Source organism: Felis catus, chromosome B1 (genome assembly GCF_018350175.1).
Source record: "Felis catus isolate Fca126 chromosome B1, F.catus_Fca126_mat1.0, whole genome shotgun sequence".
In the NCBI taxonomy this organism is placed as follows: domain Eukaryota; kingdom Metazoa; phylum Chordata; class Mammalia; order Carnivora; family Felidae; genus Felis; species Felis catus.
In genome coordinates, this window is record NC_058371.1 from 119436155 (window position 1) to 119454317 (window position 18163).

At 39.3% G+C, this 18163-nt stretch overlaps 1 protein-coding gene across 4 annotated transcripts in view; it reads right to left on the reverse strand.

Moving 5' to 3' along the window:
- NFKB1 (nuclear factor kappa B subunit 1) overlaps nucleotides 1–18163 on the reverse strand; it is a 119047-nt gene that overhangs the window by 22528 nt on the left and 78356 nt on the right. For all 4 annotated transcript variants that reach the window (XM_023252904.2, XM_023252903.2, XM_023252906.2 and 1 more), the window contains 6 exons: nucleotides 16611–16769; nucleotides 14562–14666; nucleotides 12015–12106; nucleotides 9755–9893; nucleotides 2323–2466; nucleotides 905–994 (listed from right to left, as the gene is read on the reverse strand). In XM_023252904.2, the coding sequence (XP_023108672.2) occupies nucleotides 905–994; nucleotides 2323–2466; nucleotides 9755–9893; nucleotides 12015–12106; nucleotides 14562–14666; nucleotides 16611–16769 (729 nt within the window). The remainder of the gene's footprint in view (nucleotides 1–904; nucleotides 995–2322; nucleotides 2467–9754; nucleotides 9894–12014; nucleotides 12107–14561; nucleotides 14667–16610; nucleotides 16770–18163) is intronic.

The following is an 18163-nucleotide window of genomic DNA, read 5'->3' on the forward strand; positions in this document are numbered from 1 at the left end:
GCTGGTTCAAATCCAGGTTCTGCCAATAACAGATATGTGTCTTCAGTGAGTGAATGAACCTTTCTGAACGTTGGTGTCCTCTGTCCATAAAATGGAGGCATTACTATTTTCCTTAGAGCAATCATGAGGATGACAGTTAAAACACGTAGAAATAGCACCTGACATCAAACAGGCATTCAATACATGGGGAAACTTTATCGTATTATTGCTTCAATGGGTACACTAGAATGGACATGTAATACAAGCTACGAACACAGCATGTGACAGCTGCACATGAAGGGATGCATTTGAGGGGAAAGGCCATCCCTATAAAACTCAAAATGTCTTCAAAAGTGTAGCATTTGAGAAGAAAACAGGAGAGGACAGTTAAGTTTGGTGACTTTTTTAGTCAAGTGTCTCCATATGTCCCTTTTTTTTAAATTTTTTTTTATTTAAAAAAAAATTTTTTTTTCAATGTTTATTTTTGGGACAGAGAGAGACAGAGCATGAACGGGGGAGGGGCAGAGAGAGAGGGAGACACAGAATCAGAAACAGGCTCCAGGCTCTGAGCCATCAGCCCAGAGCCTGACGCAGGGCTCGAACTCCCAGACCGTGAGATTGTGACCTGGCTGAAGTCAGACCCTTAACCGACTGCACCACCCAGGCGCCCCCATATGCCCCTTTTTAATGCTCTTTTCTTCCCCTTGTTCATGTCACTTAAGAAGTAAATATATAAGTAGAAACATAAGATTGGAAATAGAATTTATATTTGCCACAGGAAATAACATTTTTTTATGCAAAAGTATCTTCTCAGTTTACCTGCATTTATCAAATTTTTTCAAGATGACAATGTGATGAGTAATAATATAAAACTTTTAATTTTTTATTCTTTTTTCACTATTGGAAAAAAAACTGTATTACTTACCATGTTTCATCCCGGCATTAGATTTAGTGGTTCCAGGATGGAAGGTAATTCCACCGTATGTAGGGAATCCATAGTGGGGGAAGCCATACCCTGAAATGGCAAGCAAAACAAATGAAACCTCATGATGGGTGTGTGTGTGTGTGTGTGTGTGTGTGTGTGTGTGTGTGTGTTTTATGAAGAGTCAGCAAAGTTTGGTGTCCTTCCCTCAGGTGAGCACAGGCTTTGGTGTGGGAGGGCAGAGTGCCCGACATGGTGCTGCCATTGTGAGTTAGTAAGACACATTGTGGGGATCATGGATGATCAGAATTCCACTCGGACCAAGTTTACATTTTGGCAACTCAGACAATGCCCAGGCCTGGGGCAGCATGGAGGAGTTCACGCTGGAGAAAGTCTCCCACTGTTGTGTGGGAGTGCTCACCACCCAAACTCAGACTTGCTGACACAGAGGGCCTTGAAATAATGTCTGGCAGGAAAAACTGAACCAAACAAAATACGAACTACCGAGTCCTCAAGGAAACATGACCACACTGTGCATGCTCATGCATTTTTGGTGGAAGCATAAAAAGTCGTACGTAAAATTAGAGGTCATACTCTCTGACATTGTAATTTTACTTCAAAGAATCTAATTTACAAAAACAGTCTGGAATAAAAGAAAAACAACGTGGACAAAGGAGATCAGTAAAAACAATAAAAAACAGGAAACGCATTCAAGTAAGTAATACTATGGAATATTCACTTGGTGAAATATGAGTCATTAAAATGATCCTTAAGAAATTATGCTTACATAATATTTATATTACCACGGAGGAAATGCTTATGTTAACCCATTAGGGAAAAGCAGCATATATGACTCCATATACACAATCATTTATGATAATAAATAACTAACGTAGGTAAATAGATTAAATACAATGCATTATGAGGATTGTAGCTGTACTCATGAAAATGCAAAAAATATCTACTGTGACGTTTGCACAGAATAAAATTAGAAGAAGTTAACCTTCGATGGCAGGATTTTATGTGTCTTCAGATATTCTACAATGCTAGTATATATAACATGAAATCTTTTTAATGTTGCCAAAGAAAACCAAGACAAGTATAGAAGCAAAGAAGGAAGGAAGGGAGGGAAGGAGGAAGAAAGGAAGAAAATATACCAAAACGTTAATAGACACGTTCTTCATATAACTGAACTTGAGTGACTGTTTTTCTTCTTAGAGTTTTTGGTATTATCTACATATTGCCAAATGAACATGGATTTCTTTGAAAAAATACACTTATTAAAATTTTAATTAATTTCCTATGTCACACTCAGTAACGTCACAGCCACTCAACCCACAGACCATCTGGGAAATCTAGGGAAAGACAATTCTAGCTTCTCCAACGGGAAAAGCTTTAGAAAGAGGAGACTCAATTCGTACCTGGACCCGTACCTCCGGCACCCCCTCCTCCACCGCCACTGCCAAACATGCCTCCACCTCCAGCTCCAGCACCACTACCGCCGCCGAAACTATCAGAGAAATTAGGCATGAGCTTCTGCCGTTTCCTCTGCACTTCCTCTTTATCTGTAGTTAAAGGAAGAGAAACCAAAGGAGAAAAGACTGATTCAATTCCACAACTAGCCACAGAAAGAATATTGATTCTGATGGTATTTTTAAACATCTTAAAGGGAAACAGAAATCACCCAAGGAGGAAGAGATGCCAAATTTCAAGAAGCATTATATTTATTCCAATGGCTATGAAGACGCAGAACCAGCCTCAGAGAGACCACAGAACAGTACACACCCAAATCCTCTCTACAGTTAAGAAACAACAGTTTCTGAAGTCCCCAGTGTCATTCAAATTAGCGAAAGACTAGACTTCCCATCAATTATTAAGATACTAGAGATACCGGAGAAGAAAAACAATATTGAGCATTTTCATTTGGTCATACAAACCACTATTACCAACCAACTAACATTTGTAATGCATCTACTGTGAGCTAAGTGCTAAGGAGAAAGAGAAGAATGAACAAGGTCTTTGCTGTCAAGAACCCTCCAATACAATTGAAAGGTTGTGGGGGAAAGACTTGGGAGAGATAGCATCATAAAGCTCTCTGTGTTAAATTTATGGTTGCAAAGCAGTGTTCCAGGGGGTCAAAGGAGAACTTCCAGGAAGTACCTATGGGCTGGAAAATTCAGGAAAAGCTTTCCAGAATCCACTTTATATCAGGAGAGGGCAATGGGAGGATGAGCTGGAAATGGGATGTAGAGGCAAAATAATGAAGGAGAGAATGCGCACTGTGTGCTTATGGATCAGTCTAGCTGAAGTGAGAGTTTAGCATAAGAAAGTCTTGAGAAGTGGGGCTGACTGGAACCACACTGTCGGGCTCCTGGATTGTGAACCCAAGGGGTTTGCAAGCAGGAGGGCCACTGGATGTTTCTGAACTGGGGGATGATGTGTACAGCGTGCTAGTTTAAGAAGATTCATCTGCCACTGGTGTGTAGGACAAAACAAAGAGTCAAAGTGAGAGGCAGAGACAGTGCAAACGGGAGGGAATGGGGCTGTTCCTTAGTGGTCACCGTGATAATACAAATGGGTGGACCCCAGGAATGCAGTGAAAGAGGGATTGGTAGTCATTGGTGACTGAGGAGATACAGGAGGCCGAAAGTCTAAAGACTTGACTTAAAACACAGTGATGCCCTCTGAGATTTTTGGCTGTCCAGGTCTAGATGCCATTTACACTATCATTCCTCATTCCTCGTGTCGTTGTAGTTTTTCTTTTGCTTCTCACTATCTGTTCTCCCCAGCCCACTGCCATTGTGGTCCATTATTGAGCTCTTGTTTCTTCTTTCTGTTTCCCTTTCTCTTCTCTCATTTTCCTATCATGTATTTTTTTTTTCCCCTTCTCTCTTTTGGACTGAAAGGGTGATGTAAAATTTCTGTTTAAATAAACAGGCAATGTGGTATTCTTTTTTTTTTTTTTCAATCAGCAGCCTGATACTTAACAATTGTCCTATTTCCAATTCTTCAATGTTAGTTTTGGCCATTGCTTACGTCCAGAAAGATCTCTACTTATTTCTAATTTTGTGGTTATTTCAGCCACCTCAGGGCTTGAAAGAATGCTTTTACTGATTATTGCAGTCACCTGAGCACAGCTGGAAGACTGAAACATGGAAAAGTAGGATAGCAAAGTACCCTTAAAATAATCCTTTAAAAATGGATCATGTCCAGACCTGTTAGGAAGAAAGCCAATGTGGGTCAACTTTGAAGAGAATGTGCTTCTACTAGAAAGGGTTGGCCTCAAAGTAGAGAAACTTTACAAATTTCCTTTTCAAAGGTTTTGAACAGATTTATAAAAATTTTCCATCAGTTGTACTATAACCAACTAATAGTCATACTTATTACTCATCCTCTAAACTGGGGATCTCACCTAGAATATTAGTTCATTAGAAATATGAAACACAAGAGGGAAGCAGACAACTTATTCATCTTCAGCAGTACATGTTATCTGCTGACGTGTTCTACCAAAGAGATCATTTGGTACTCGCTATGTACTTTTTGTTTTATAAAACAGAGATGTTCAATGGTTTTATTTTACTGTAAAATGGGAACTTTTCAGTCACTTTAAAAATATTAACTATTATACATCCATTAAGATTTCAGCGACAAGAAACTGATACAGAATATTTCATTATGACAAGTTTTTAAATAAAAGAACCAGCCTGAATTTCCCCAGAATTGAACATGGAGATAGTCTCATCATATTCATGTATCCCTGTGGTCTGCCTTTGACAGTGGCAGCATGGGTTGTACTATGAAACATCAACCTATTCTAGAAGGGACCTAAGTGGTCCCTCCTTTTACAGAAAAGGAAACAAAAGCTAGGATGATTAAGGGACTTGTCAGAGGTCAGGGCAGAGTGAAGATGAGATTCAAAGCCAGTGAGCTTTCCATTCTGTTAGACTGCCATTCTTTGGGAAACACTCCAAAATGTCTTTGCTTCCTTTAATAATTGGTGATTGCAGATAATAGTCTAGTTCACAAATGTAGATAAACTTTTAGTATCCACCTCGTTTTGATATGTGTATGCCTTCAAAAGTACCTCATTCGCGTTTTTTGGGTTCTAGTGTGCTAGTAAAGATGTCTGCATCTATCCTAAGCATTCCTTTCATAGTTTAAAGATTATGATTTCATTTCTTCTGATTCTCCACCTTTTCAGACTGAAAAATCACATGGTCTTTTTTTTTGCCGTTCATATAGCAGTTCCTCAACTATCTTCTTCCTTTGCCAATTGTCCCTCTCTCGATTATTTAACTTGTCTTCCCTAAGCCCAACCATGTCCATGACATTTTCATGAGGTACTAGGTCAATAACTATATCAGATGTTGAGTTCTGGAATAGATGCTTCTGTACAATGAAAGGAATACGTTATATCTCTTTGTCTGATGTCCTCCTTGATGGCACCCAACAAATTAACAGCCTTTGGGATAAGGATGGCAACTTGGTTGGTCAGTCAATAAGTCAGCTCCCATATTATAAGAGCCAAGATATGGAAGCAGCTCAAGAGTCCATCAATTGATGAGTGGATAAAGAAAATGTGATATATATATATATATATATATATATATATATATACACACACACACATATATATATATACATATATATATATACATATATATATATACATAGATATATATATACATATATATATCTATGTGTGTGTGTGTGTGTATGGCATAAAAAAATAAGATCTTGCTATTTACAATGACATGGATGGAGCTACAGAGCATTATGCTAAGCAAAACAAGTCAGTCAGAGAAAGACAAATACCATATTATTTCACTCATTTGTGGAATTTAAGAAACAAAACAAATGAACAAAGAAAAAAGAGACAAACAAAAAACCAGACCCTTAAATATAAAGAACAAACTGGTGGTTACCAGGAGACTGGTGGGGGATGGGTGAAACTGGTAAAGGGGATCAAAAGTATACTTACCATGACAAGCACTGAGTAATGTATAAAATTACTGAATCACTATGTTGTACACCTAAAGCTAATATAGCACTGTGTATTAACTAACTGGAATTAAAATTAAAACTTAAAAAAAAAGCCAGCTCTCAGATATATCTCAGCATCTACTATATGACATCTACTAAGGGACGCCTGGCTGGTTCGGTTGGCAGTGCATGCAGCTCTTGATCTCAGAGTCGTGAGTTCAAGCCCTACATGGGCATTGAGACTACTTAAAACAAAATAAAATATATGACATATAATGTTCTAGATGTTGGAAATGTACTAATGAACATGAAAGACCAAATCTATGAACTAAAGAATATTCTTCCTATTGGAGGGTGGAAGAAGACAATAGATACCTAAATTCATTGATAGGACAATTTTGCTTACTGATAAAAATAATCAACTACACAAAATTGACACAGGGAATGACTGCAGGGGCTGGGGCAGTGGAAGGTGTGTTCAATGACCTCTGAGAAATGTACACAAAGATTCCCTGGGTTGTATAGTTTTAATTCATTTTCATACACTTACTCTTATATTCTTATTTAAAAAAATTTTTTTTAAATGTTTATTTATTTCTGAGACAGAGAGATACAGAGCATGAGTGAGGGAGGGCCAGAGAGAGAGGGAGACACAGAATCAGAAGCAGGCTCCAGGCTCTGAGCTGTCAGCACAGAGCCCGACGCGGGGCTTGAACTCACAAACTATGAGATCATGACCTGAGCTGAAGTCGGTCTCTCAACCAACTGAGCGACCCAGGTGCCCCCACTTACTCTTATATTAAATGGCCTGTTACTTCTCTCTCTCTTTTTTAAAAAATATTTATTTTTGAGAGAGTGAGAGAGAGAGCAGGGGAGGGGCGGGGGGTGGGGTGGGGAGAGTCCCAAGCAGGCTCCACGCTGTTAGCACAGAGCCTGATGTGGGGCTTGAACTCATGAACTGTGAGATCATGACCTGAGCTGAAATCAAGAGTTGGATACTAAACTGACTGAGTCACCTAGGCTCCCCGGCTCACTACTTTTCTGGTTATATGTCTGGTGTGATTATTTCTCCTTGTGATTATTTCATTTTGGGATTTACAATCCAGAAAGTTTTACTGACCAAGGTAATTTGTTACCTTCAATAAAACAGTTCCAATCTCACAATGAATAAATATATGTCACAATATATGGTGGCCATTCTTTCTGTGGAGCTCAACTTCTAACTCTTATTTTTCCAGATGATTCTTCTTATTTGTTTGTATTACATGGAGCTTTTAGTCAATGACAGCCTGGAAGTGCTTGAAGCATACAGGTAGGAATTTGAACTTTCAGGAGACCCCATTCTCTAACCTGAGCATCTGACAGATCCTATTATGAATGAACACCTGAACATGCCCTTGCTGTATCTCACTCTTTTGATGGACAAATACCACTGGAAAAGGTAGACTGGCAGCCTAGAAACCAAGCTCAGCTTTGAATGTTTCTCGATGCATACATGTGTAGGTAATCTGGGTATCCTTTTTAAACATAATTCTCTGTGTTGAAAAAAATGGACATTATGTTAAGACATATTTTAGGAGAAGAAATTAATTTTTTCCCTCAGAAAGTCCAAAAATGTCTCTCCTGTGTCTAAAAAAGAGTGTTTAATCAAAAGCAATGATTTTCATCTTTATGCAGACTGAAGCATTTGGAAGACCTCAGGTTGTCACTGGGTGGGGAAGTGAGGGCAGGTGGGCTGGCTCCCCACCTCCACTGTAGTTATTTATTTATTTATTTAATTTTGTTAATGCTTTTTCTTTACTTTGAGAGAGAAAGAGAGTAAGAGAGAGAGAGCGAGTGGAGAAGGGGCAGAGACAGAGGGAGAGAGAGAATCCCAAGCAGCCTCCAAGCTGCCAGCGCAAAGCCTGACATGGGACTCGGACTCATGAACTGTGAGACCATGACCTGAACTGAAATCGAGAGTCAGACGCTCAACCAACCGAGCCACCCAGGCAACCCTCTCCACTTCCACTTTAACCAGAGCCTGTCAGGTGTACGCACTGGGATTTTGCATGAAATCTTATGTGGACTGGGGGGAAAAAGGCTCTTTTGTTGATAATGTTTTCACACCACAGTAATGGAATGCTGTGAATCGGGACCATCAGTAAACAGGTCACGATCTCTGAGAAGAAACAAGAACTCATGGAATCATCTTCTAAATGCTCCCACCACAACATGAGTTACAGGCAAAGAAGCCCTCTTCAAGGATCACACATCACATGTTGTTACCACAGGATCCAACACTCATGTGGATCATCACTGCAGCACCTTTGTGGCTTCAGACATCAGCCAGGACCTGGGTGCTCTGTGACGATCATTTCATTGACCTCCCACTATGGTCTCACTTCCCTCTAATCCAAGGGTTTCTGATTTTGTTTGTGCCATAACCCCTTTTCCAGTCTTGTGAAGTGTTATGGATCTTTTCTTAGAATCCTACCTATCAATATGTAAAATTACAAAAAAAGCTGATTATACTAAAATCCATTTCTATCCTTGGACCTCTTGGGGTCAGTGGACTCCAGGTTAAGAAATATCTTTGAGTAATTTTCCCATTTAGGGGCCTATTAAATACACTCAATGCTGAATTTCCCACCTTGCCCTGTTGAGTTCCAGTCCTGCCTTTTGATTGGCTTATTAGGAATTTGCCAGAGGAACCAAAAATGCAACATGTTTTAAACTGAGCTCCCTCTCTGTCCACTCAAACGTACTTTTGCTCCCTGGATTCTTTCACCAACTCAAGCACGTAACAACCTTCCTAGGCTGGGATTCCTAGAACCATCTATGACTCCTGAATTTCTCCTTCACCTCCTACCTCAACCAGCATCTGGGGCTTAACGCCGCTGTCTCCTTGCATTCCTTACACTAATACCTTTAGGAACCTCCCCATTTCTCACTTGGATTCTTGCATTACTCTTCGGACTCTTCATCTGCTGCTCAGACAGTTCCCTCAGTGTCCATATAAGGAAGTCAGAGCCATCATTCCAATCCCAAATAGGCCTGGTAATTCCCTTATCCAGATCAATCAGAATTCTTCAGCTGCCAATCACAGCACTTCTGAGCCTGGCCTTGGCCTTCCTTACCTGTCTTGGTCTTCAGTGGTCCATCTCCATGCCCAAAAGGCTCACTTCTCTCTGAACTAACATTAATTGTTCAGCTCCTCAAGTTTCTAAGCCTAGGAAACACTTTCCTTCCTTGTTTCTCACCTAACTATTGAAATACACCCCTAGGTTGAAGGACCTTGAAGAAGCCTACTTCTTGGTGGCTTCTATAGAATTAAGGGTCCTCTCTCTTTGGCATTCTCATAGGTGTTTGTAGATACTTCCCTTTTGGAGCTTATCAAAATCATAAATCACACTATAAATATGTAAGGAGACTATCTCCCCTTCTCAGGGTATCTTTTGTGAGGAAAAGAATGGTGTTTTATTCATTTTTATGGTTCTGCACTGCATGGTGGCTGAGTATCCTGTTTTATCGCCTAAGGCCAGATGATGGAGGGGCTGAATCTCTTGAACAGCAAGCCTTATCATAACGTCCATCTCAACTGCCCAAACCCCGAGATCCTCAATAAATGACAGATTCTCAGATTCAAAGACAAATTCTCAACTGTCTAAATCTCATATAAGCTTGGTAAAAATAAGATTATTTTGAAAGGCTGGACTCAATTCCATGACCCCAAAATAGTATATTACTTCTCTCTTCTCTAAAAATAAGTACCATGGGCCCAGGGGCAAGTTCCTAGGAAGCCATTCAAAGGAAGTGAACAACTAATCTCTTCTAATCAGCATTGTCCTTTTATGGGAACAGTCACAAGAATGTAAGTAACCCAATTACCTTTGATTTCAGGGTAGTAGAGAAAAGGTTTGGGTTCGCTAGTTTCCAAATCAGATTTCCTCCGAAGTTGGACAAATACGGAAGCCGGTTTTGTGATGTTGACATCTTTGTACTTTGGCGTTTTGAAGACGATGGCAAACTGCAGGATACAAAGACCCAAACATTAGGGTAGGCCTACATTTTGTTTTTCCAGCAATGCTACTCATTAAACGTATTAATAATTATGTTTAATTAAACTAAAAAATATAGCATCCTAGAGAAAGTTACAAACTCAGAATTCTATACCCATACATTGTGATTAAATTGCCACTGTGAATTAAAATGAGACTATGCTAGGGGAGCCTGGGTGGCTCAGTCGGTTAGGTGTCCGACTTCAGCCCAGGTCACGATCTCGCGGTCCGTGAGTGCAAGCCCCGCATCGGGCTCCGGGCTGATGGCTCAGAGCCTGGAGTCTGCTTCCGATTCTGTGTCTCCCTCTCTCTCTGCCCCTCCCCCGTTCATGCTCTGTCTCTCTCTGTCTCAAAAATAAAACGTTAAAAAAATTTTTTTAAATGAGACTATGCTAATATTTTGCAAATCTTTATTTTTATTTGTCTAATATTTTAAATGCCTTCCAGTTGAAAATAATCATATGAGTAAAATGCATTGCACACACCTCCTTCTTCTCTTCTAAATCAGCCTTAAAGTGCTCCAAAATTATTTACAAGGCAACATCAGAAAGACTGGTTGTCGAAAGAGAGAGTGAAAATGTGCTACTACAATGAGCCCACAGGTTGGCTGATGAGAAGAGGAAGCTAAATCCTGCAGAGACATCCTAACAGGGTCCGTGTATTTTGAAGGGAGGATGGCCAACGCTCTAGGGACAGAGGGCATTCTGTAACACCTCTAAGACAACCTCTTCATTAATTTCTGTCAGTGCCACAATAGTTAGGCATTTTTACAGTTTCTTGTTTGATTTTTTTTTTTTTTCACTATGTGGTGTATTCACAAGGTTCAAGACTTTGTAAAATACAGAAAGGTATACAATGGCATATAGTGAAAATTCTCCTTGCCAACTCCCGTCCCCCATCTAGGTGGTCCCCACGGTGTGCCTGTCCCCAGAGGTAAACACAGTGAAATTATTAATTCTTTTTGCATTCTTCCATAGTTTCCTTATGCATATGCAAACGTGAACATTCAATCTTTCTGACATCGCTTGGTTTTATATCTTTAAAAAATTTTTAATGTTGTATGTTTGAGGTTTTTTCCATATTCAGAGATTACACATTCTCTTTAATAACTGCGTAATAGTTCATCACACAGACACACCATAATTTATTTACTGGCCACTTATTGGTGGACATTTGGATTGTTTCCAATTTTGTGTGTGTGAAAATAGTATTTCTCAATCACTCAGAGTGATGGAGACGGGGATATAGCATTTCTATCTCTTAGTCATACACTCAGTTGTCACTGGGAAATCTTGATTTATCATGATGATATCAGCCTATAGTAGAAGACTCTTCCTTTCAATACTTTTCATTAGAAAACCTTTTCAAAGTGTTGTCATAATTACTCTAGTAGAACACCGTAATGGACTGATTGTGTTCCTTCAGAACTCGTATTTTGAAGCCTTAACCTCTACTGTGGCGTTATTTGGGAAAATGGCTTTTATGGGAATAATTAATGTTAAATGAGATCATGAGGGTTGGGTTGTGATTGGATAGGATTAGTGTTCCTATAGGAAGAGACACCAGAGAGCTTACTCTCTCTCTCTCTCTCTCTCTCTCTCTTTCTGTCATGGGGGGACAGAGCCAGAGGCAGCTGTCTGCAAGCCAGGAGGAGAGAGCTTTAAACCAATAACCAACCCTGTTGGGCCTTGATCTGGGACTTCTAACCTCCAGAACTGTGATGAAATAAATTTCTGTTGTTTAATACACCTAATCTATGGTATTTTGTTATGGCAGTCTGAGCAGTCTAATACAAAAACTTAAAATATTTCCACTAATAGACCCAAGGGCCACTGCCTTAATGGTTAGGTGATCAGACATCCAAATGAAATGTCTTGACATGGTTTCAGAGCCAATGGACTAAGGCTTTGCTCATAATTCTATGGTAGGTGACTTTTCTGAAGACCTGCGAGAGTCTTCAAAATAGTACTCTTTTATGAAAGTTAAATAAGTATGATTTTTCCTTTTTCATATATGGAAATTAAGTACTGAATTTCAACGAGACAGAAAATGCAAAATCATCATCATCAGCATTATCATCATCCACTTACTTGTCTATGAACATCTGTGGGAGAAAAATCTCCAAATCCTTCCCAGATTCCACCATTTTCCTCCTCTTCATAAAATCGAATTTGGATGTCATCTGCAAACAGTCACATTCAGGTGTTTAATTTCACATAATAATATTTCACAACATGCTAAACTTTCAGCTGGTTCAAGATTTTACCTACAATGTACTTAAACATTTAAAAAAGTAGTTACTAAGAAATAGACTTTTAAATCATTTGAAATTTTCAAAATTACTGAAATTTTCTTTATTAGTTACCACAGTAATGGACCCTGAGTTTCATTTACATTGAGAGAATATTAGATTTACCCATTCAGTCTGACTTTTCTCTTAATCAGTCTTTGCCTTTCTCACTTCTCCATCACTAACCCAAATCATTCCTGAGGAACATGAAGGATATTGAGGAATGTCAGAACCCCAAAAGGTGGTTCAAACTCGATATAGATCTACATAATAATATTTAACTTACATGAAGTTAACTACATGGCAAGCACTAATTTAAGTGAATTATATGTATACATTAACTGACTTAACCCCCACAATAACTTTGAAATGCAGGTGTACTATTAATATCCTCATTTTGCAGAAGAGAAACTGGAGTGCAAAGAGATTAAGTAACTCATCCAAGGTTGAACAGCTAGTAAATGGAGAAGCCAGAATTTGAACACAGACTCCATCCAGGCTCACACTCATTCTACTATGCTGCTTCCCTATAATACTTTATCAGTCCACATTGAGAAGTTGTTACAAATATTATATTGGTCAAGTCCCTTTGGATTAGACTGCCTAAATTTCACACTTGCATCATGGACTCTACTTCTGCAGAAATATGACAGTATAACTCAGATTGACATCTCTCTGGATTCACTTCCCATTTTATAGGAGGGACTGCACTACTGACTTATGAAAACTAAGTTCATATTTCGATTTAAATAGAATTTTAGGGATGCCCAGGTGGCTCAGTCAGTTAAGCATCCAACTCTTGATTTTGGTTCAGGTCATGATCTCATGGTCTTGTGAGCCTGGGCGTGGAGCCTGCTTAGGATTCTCTCTCTCTCCTTCTCCTTCTGTCCTTTCACTGATCATACTCTCTCTCTCTCTCTCTCTCTCTCTCTCTCTCTCTCTCTCTCAAACAAAAAAACAAAACCAAAAACACCCACAGAATTTTAGAAATGTTGGGGTTGGAGGTGGATAAAACATCTCACTATCTCCTGGTTGATTCCCTTTCTCTCAGGTAGGACTCCCTTAAATCTAGTTACTAAGATGCTTTAAGACAGGCAGCTATAGCACTTCTTTTAATAAGAGATGTAATGATAATGATTAAGAATCACATTTACAAATAAAGGTACTCAGATTGTGTTTACTCACTGTATGCACACCAAGAATTTGGAAATGCATATTACTTGGATACAATGGGTTAAAAGACTAATACCAGGATATGCACAGAAAGTGTAAACATTTTTTGGATAAAGATATATGCCTTTACCTTACAATCTGATCCCATTTTTTCTGACTTTTTAACCTCAGGCCATTTGCCTCAAATGAGAATTTTCTTTTTTTAAAGTCATCCTTCTTTTATTTAGGAGCTATATTTTTGGTTACGCACTCCTTACTTTGAAAATGCTCATCATTTTGTAGTGAGTAGATCTTTATTACACTAGACATTCTATCACTGTATTTTAAAAATGAGTTGTTTGAGAAAATAACACAATCTCCTTCAGCTTTTGCTAATTTATATATCTTGTATCATAGCTAATGAAAGGTAAATGCCAAGAATGTTTTCTGAAAGTGAAAATTCTGAGACACATGCTCTGAGAATTTCCCCACGGTTCCTATTCTCTTTCTTTTTCTTAATGACATCAGAGTGTCACATGAAAGTATCTGGAGAAGCTCTCTCAGCTTCTCAGTGTTGCAACAAAACCGTGCAAGATAAACAAAAGAAACGATTTTATACTATGTAAAGCATTATTTATTCTGTGTCCATGTGCGCGTGTGTGTGTGTGTGTGTGTGAGTGTGAAGCATGAACTATTATTACTCATTTATTTTAGTTTAACTAAGTTCAGATAGCAAAATTTAAAGTACAGAAACACTTCAATGTCACTGATTACAATTGTCATTATTTTCTTAATTCTCTTTACTTCTATTGAAAAAAAAATCTTTTTAATGTTTATTTATTGGTTTCGAGAAAGAGAGCAAGCATGAGTGGGGAGGGGCAGAGAGAGAGGGAGAGAGAAAATCCCGAGCCCGATGTGGAGCTCGAACACGTGAACCAGATCATGACCTGACCGAAAATCAGGAGTCAGACACTTAACCCACTGAACCAACCAGGTGTCCCACTACTTTAAAATTTTTTAAATGAATTAGTTGGGTTAAAAAAAACACAGACATATTTGGGAGAGGTGAAATGTGTAAATTTTCTAAAGGAGTTCTATGGCAGAAGAGGGATATTATGCGATTTACTGTCAAAAAGGGACTCACAGACACACTCAGAATTACATTTGACACCTTGAGACTGGAGCATATATTTACCTTTCTGAACCTTGTCACAGAGAAGGTAAATCTCTTCCCCTCCAGTTACACATCCAGCTGTCCTGTCCATTCTTACAATTTTCAAGTTGGACGCATTGGGGGCTTCTGTCCACAGGAGAAAAACAACAAACATCATGGTTTATCCTCAGCTTCACAAGCCAGTCTCTTGTGGGAGACTGCTCTTAGCACACATTAACCAAAAGAAAGTTTAAATAGTTTATTGTGACGAGCATTAATATACAGAATTGTTTAATCAATATGTTGTACATGTTAAACTAATATAACACTGTATGTTAATTATACTTCAATTAAAAAAACAAATAGATGCTTTCACTCATATCGCTTTAACAAGGATACAAATAAAACAAAAAAACCTTCGCAAGTCTTCAGAAGTCTTCACTTCTTGAGCATGGATCATTCATTACCACTCAAACAGATGGGGCAGAAAGAACAGTGTTTGTTTCTTCTACTAACACAGTAAGAAAGATTCATACAGAAAGAGAAAGAGTTTTTCTGATGTTTCAGGAAGTTCCAGACCAATGGATTCGTGGAATTTCATTTGGGTCAAGACCTTCAATTATTTCCATGATACCGATATACTATTTATAAGAGTCTTAAAAATGTAGAAAAAGCACAATTTTCTTAAATTATTTATACATCTTTATTTTACAGAAAAGAAAAATGGAGCTGTAATATTTCTTTTCCCCAGACTAAATTAGAATTCTGTGTGGTTAGGGGCAAAAGTTTCTTGTGGTAATAGTACAAAGCTTCCTTTTTTTTTTTTTTTTTTTTTTTTGCTCCCACAGCTGCATTTTAAGGTGATCTTTAGTATACAAGTCTACATCATATTATAACTCTTTCACTTCCCTTCAAACTTGTTGAAATTAGAGAAATCAGTTAGCTGTTGTACTAGAGGCATGGAGTTTTCTACTTAGACCAAACTCTATAAACGTTCAGTGAGCCTAAATATCATGCTTGCAGGCTCTTTTGAAATATTTGTTCAATAAATCCTGTACATAGCAAACAAGAAATCTGCATGGTAAATGCTGAAGACCATTGTAAAACTTTTTAAAAAAGTTCTAGGAAGTACAGACTGAAATAGAATTTTGAAGCCATGTACTATCTATGCTACTCAATCAGCTAACCTTCCTACCTTGATAAAAGCTGTACTATGTAAGAATGAAGATGGACTAGAATAACAGTTGTTTTTATTAACATCTCTTTAGAGCCTCAATGAAAAATATTGAGATATTTTTCTATCTGAGAGTACCGACAGTATAGGAATTCATAAATAATAAAAGATTTGTCATTGTGAAATGGCATGTAAGAGACCAACATGTACATGTGAGGAAGGATAACCATATTTATTGGGCACCTCATAACATTCACTTCTAATTTAGACATCAACTTTTTTTAAAGTTTATTTATTTATTTATTTATTTATTTATTTATTTATTTTTACCGTTTTTATTTATTTGTGAGACAGAGAGAGACAGAGCACGAACGGGGGGAGGGGCAGAGAGAGAGGGAGACACAGAATCGGAAGCAGGCTCCAGGCTCTGAGCCATCAGCCCAGAGCCCGATGCGGGGCTTGAACTCACGGACCGTGAGATCGTGACCTGAGCTGAGATCATGACCTGGCTGAAGTCGGACGCTTAACCAACTGAGCCACCCAGGCGCCCCAAGTTTATTTATTTTTGAGAGAGAGAGAGACAGAGAGAGAGAGTGAGAGAGAGAATCCTAAGCAAGCTCCTCGCTATTAGTGCAGAGCCCGACACAGGGGCTCGATTCCACAAACCAGGAGATCATGACCTGAGCTGAAATCAAGAGTCGGACCCTTAACCGACTGAGCTACCCAGGCATGCCTAGACATTAACTTTTTAAGCTCGAATTTAGCATTCCCATTTTGTAGACAATAAATGTGAGGCTCCAAGTGATTAAATTACTTGTCCTGGGACTTTGAGCTAGTAAGTAACTGCCAACGGTAGGGTTAGAAGTCGGTGCTTAATGCTACACCAAGCTGCCGCCTGTTAGAATTCAAGGACTCACTGCTGTCATAGATGGCATCCGATACCACGGGTTCCAGGCGCCTTGTGAAGCTGCCGGTGCTATCTGGGAGAAAAGCTGTAAACATGAGCCGCACCACGCTGAGGTCCATCTCCTTTGTCTGCTGAAGAGCTGCCTGGCGGATGATTTCCTTTTCCCGATCTAGGACCATACAGCACCATGCATTCATACCCAGGGAAAGAGTAAAGTGAGCACATTTTAGATGAGATGCTTTTGTAAGGCCCAAATAAAGAACATAAGTTAAAATGACTCTATTTTTTCTTTTGCAAGTATTTGTATTGCTAATAAAATTTTAAAAATTGTCTCATTTATATCACCCATATTAAAGGCATCAAAAGAAGACCTGGATTTTCTCCGGATTACAGTAAAAACTGTCCTCTGTGTATCAAATTACCTCTCTTCTTCTTCTTTTTTTTTAAGTTTATTTATTTTTGAGAGAGAGGGAGAGAGACAGCGAGAGCACAAGCAGGGGAGGGGCACTGAGAGGGAGAGGGAGAATCCCAAGCAGGCTCCGCGCTGTCAGCACAGAGCCCGAGGCAGGGCTCAGATCTCATGAACCGTGAGATCATGACCTGAGCCGAAATCAAGAGTTGGACACTTGGACAGAGCCACCCAGGTGCCCCCAAATTGCCCCTCCTCTTTCTTATCTTCCCCTGACCTCTCCTTTTTCTCCCTACAATTATAGTTAAAGACAGAAAAGATGTGACATAATGGAATGCAACAAGCTGATTACACATCAGTTGTATTGCAAGCTGTGAAAATTAAGTATTCCAAAAGCTTTGTGAGCACAGGGACTACGTTCATTCCACAGTGCCTGGCACATAGCAGGTACTCAAAAAGTGCTTCTGGAGAAAGTGAATGACTCAACTGCATTTGACTCCTCCTCTGCCTCCTGGTGGAGCTTTTGTGCTGATGGATATAGTCGTATTTAACTTACTACATCATCAGGGGTGATAATTCAAGTGGTGAGTACTATAAAAGAGCTACAGATGACGAGGTATGGAATTGCAAAGGAGGGGAGCATCCAGAGGCTTTGGAACAGAGGAGATGTATGTTCTAAATCTTGAAGGGATGGTACAACTTGAACTCATGAAGAGAGTAAAGGAAGGCATTCCAGGAAGAGGGAGCAGCAAGAATAGAAAGAATGTGCCATGGTGAGGAAGTGAGAAATCATGGTGCCTCTGTGGAATAACTCAGTTTGACAAGAAGGTATGCAGTGGGAAGCAGTTGGAAACGCAGACTGGGGCCAACTTACAGAACTGGGATTTTGTAGGCAGCAGGGCAGTACTGAGCGGTGGTGAGGTGCAGGCTTTTGTGAGACCCATCTGGTCACAGGGTATACACTGGATCACAAGTGGGGAGGGACAGAAGCAGAGCAAGGAAAATGGAGTGAGGAGTGGAGTGTGTGAGAGAGCACGGAAGAGCAGGGCCACAGACTAGAGATGCAACACAGGCAAGAAGGGTTCAGAGGTGATGGGAAGGTTTTGGCTCTGGATGTCAGAACATGTTCAGTGGAAAAACAGTGATCGATTTGG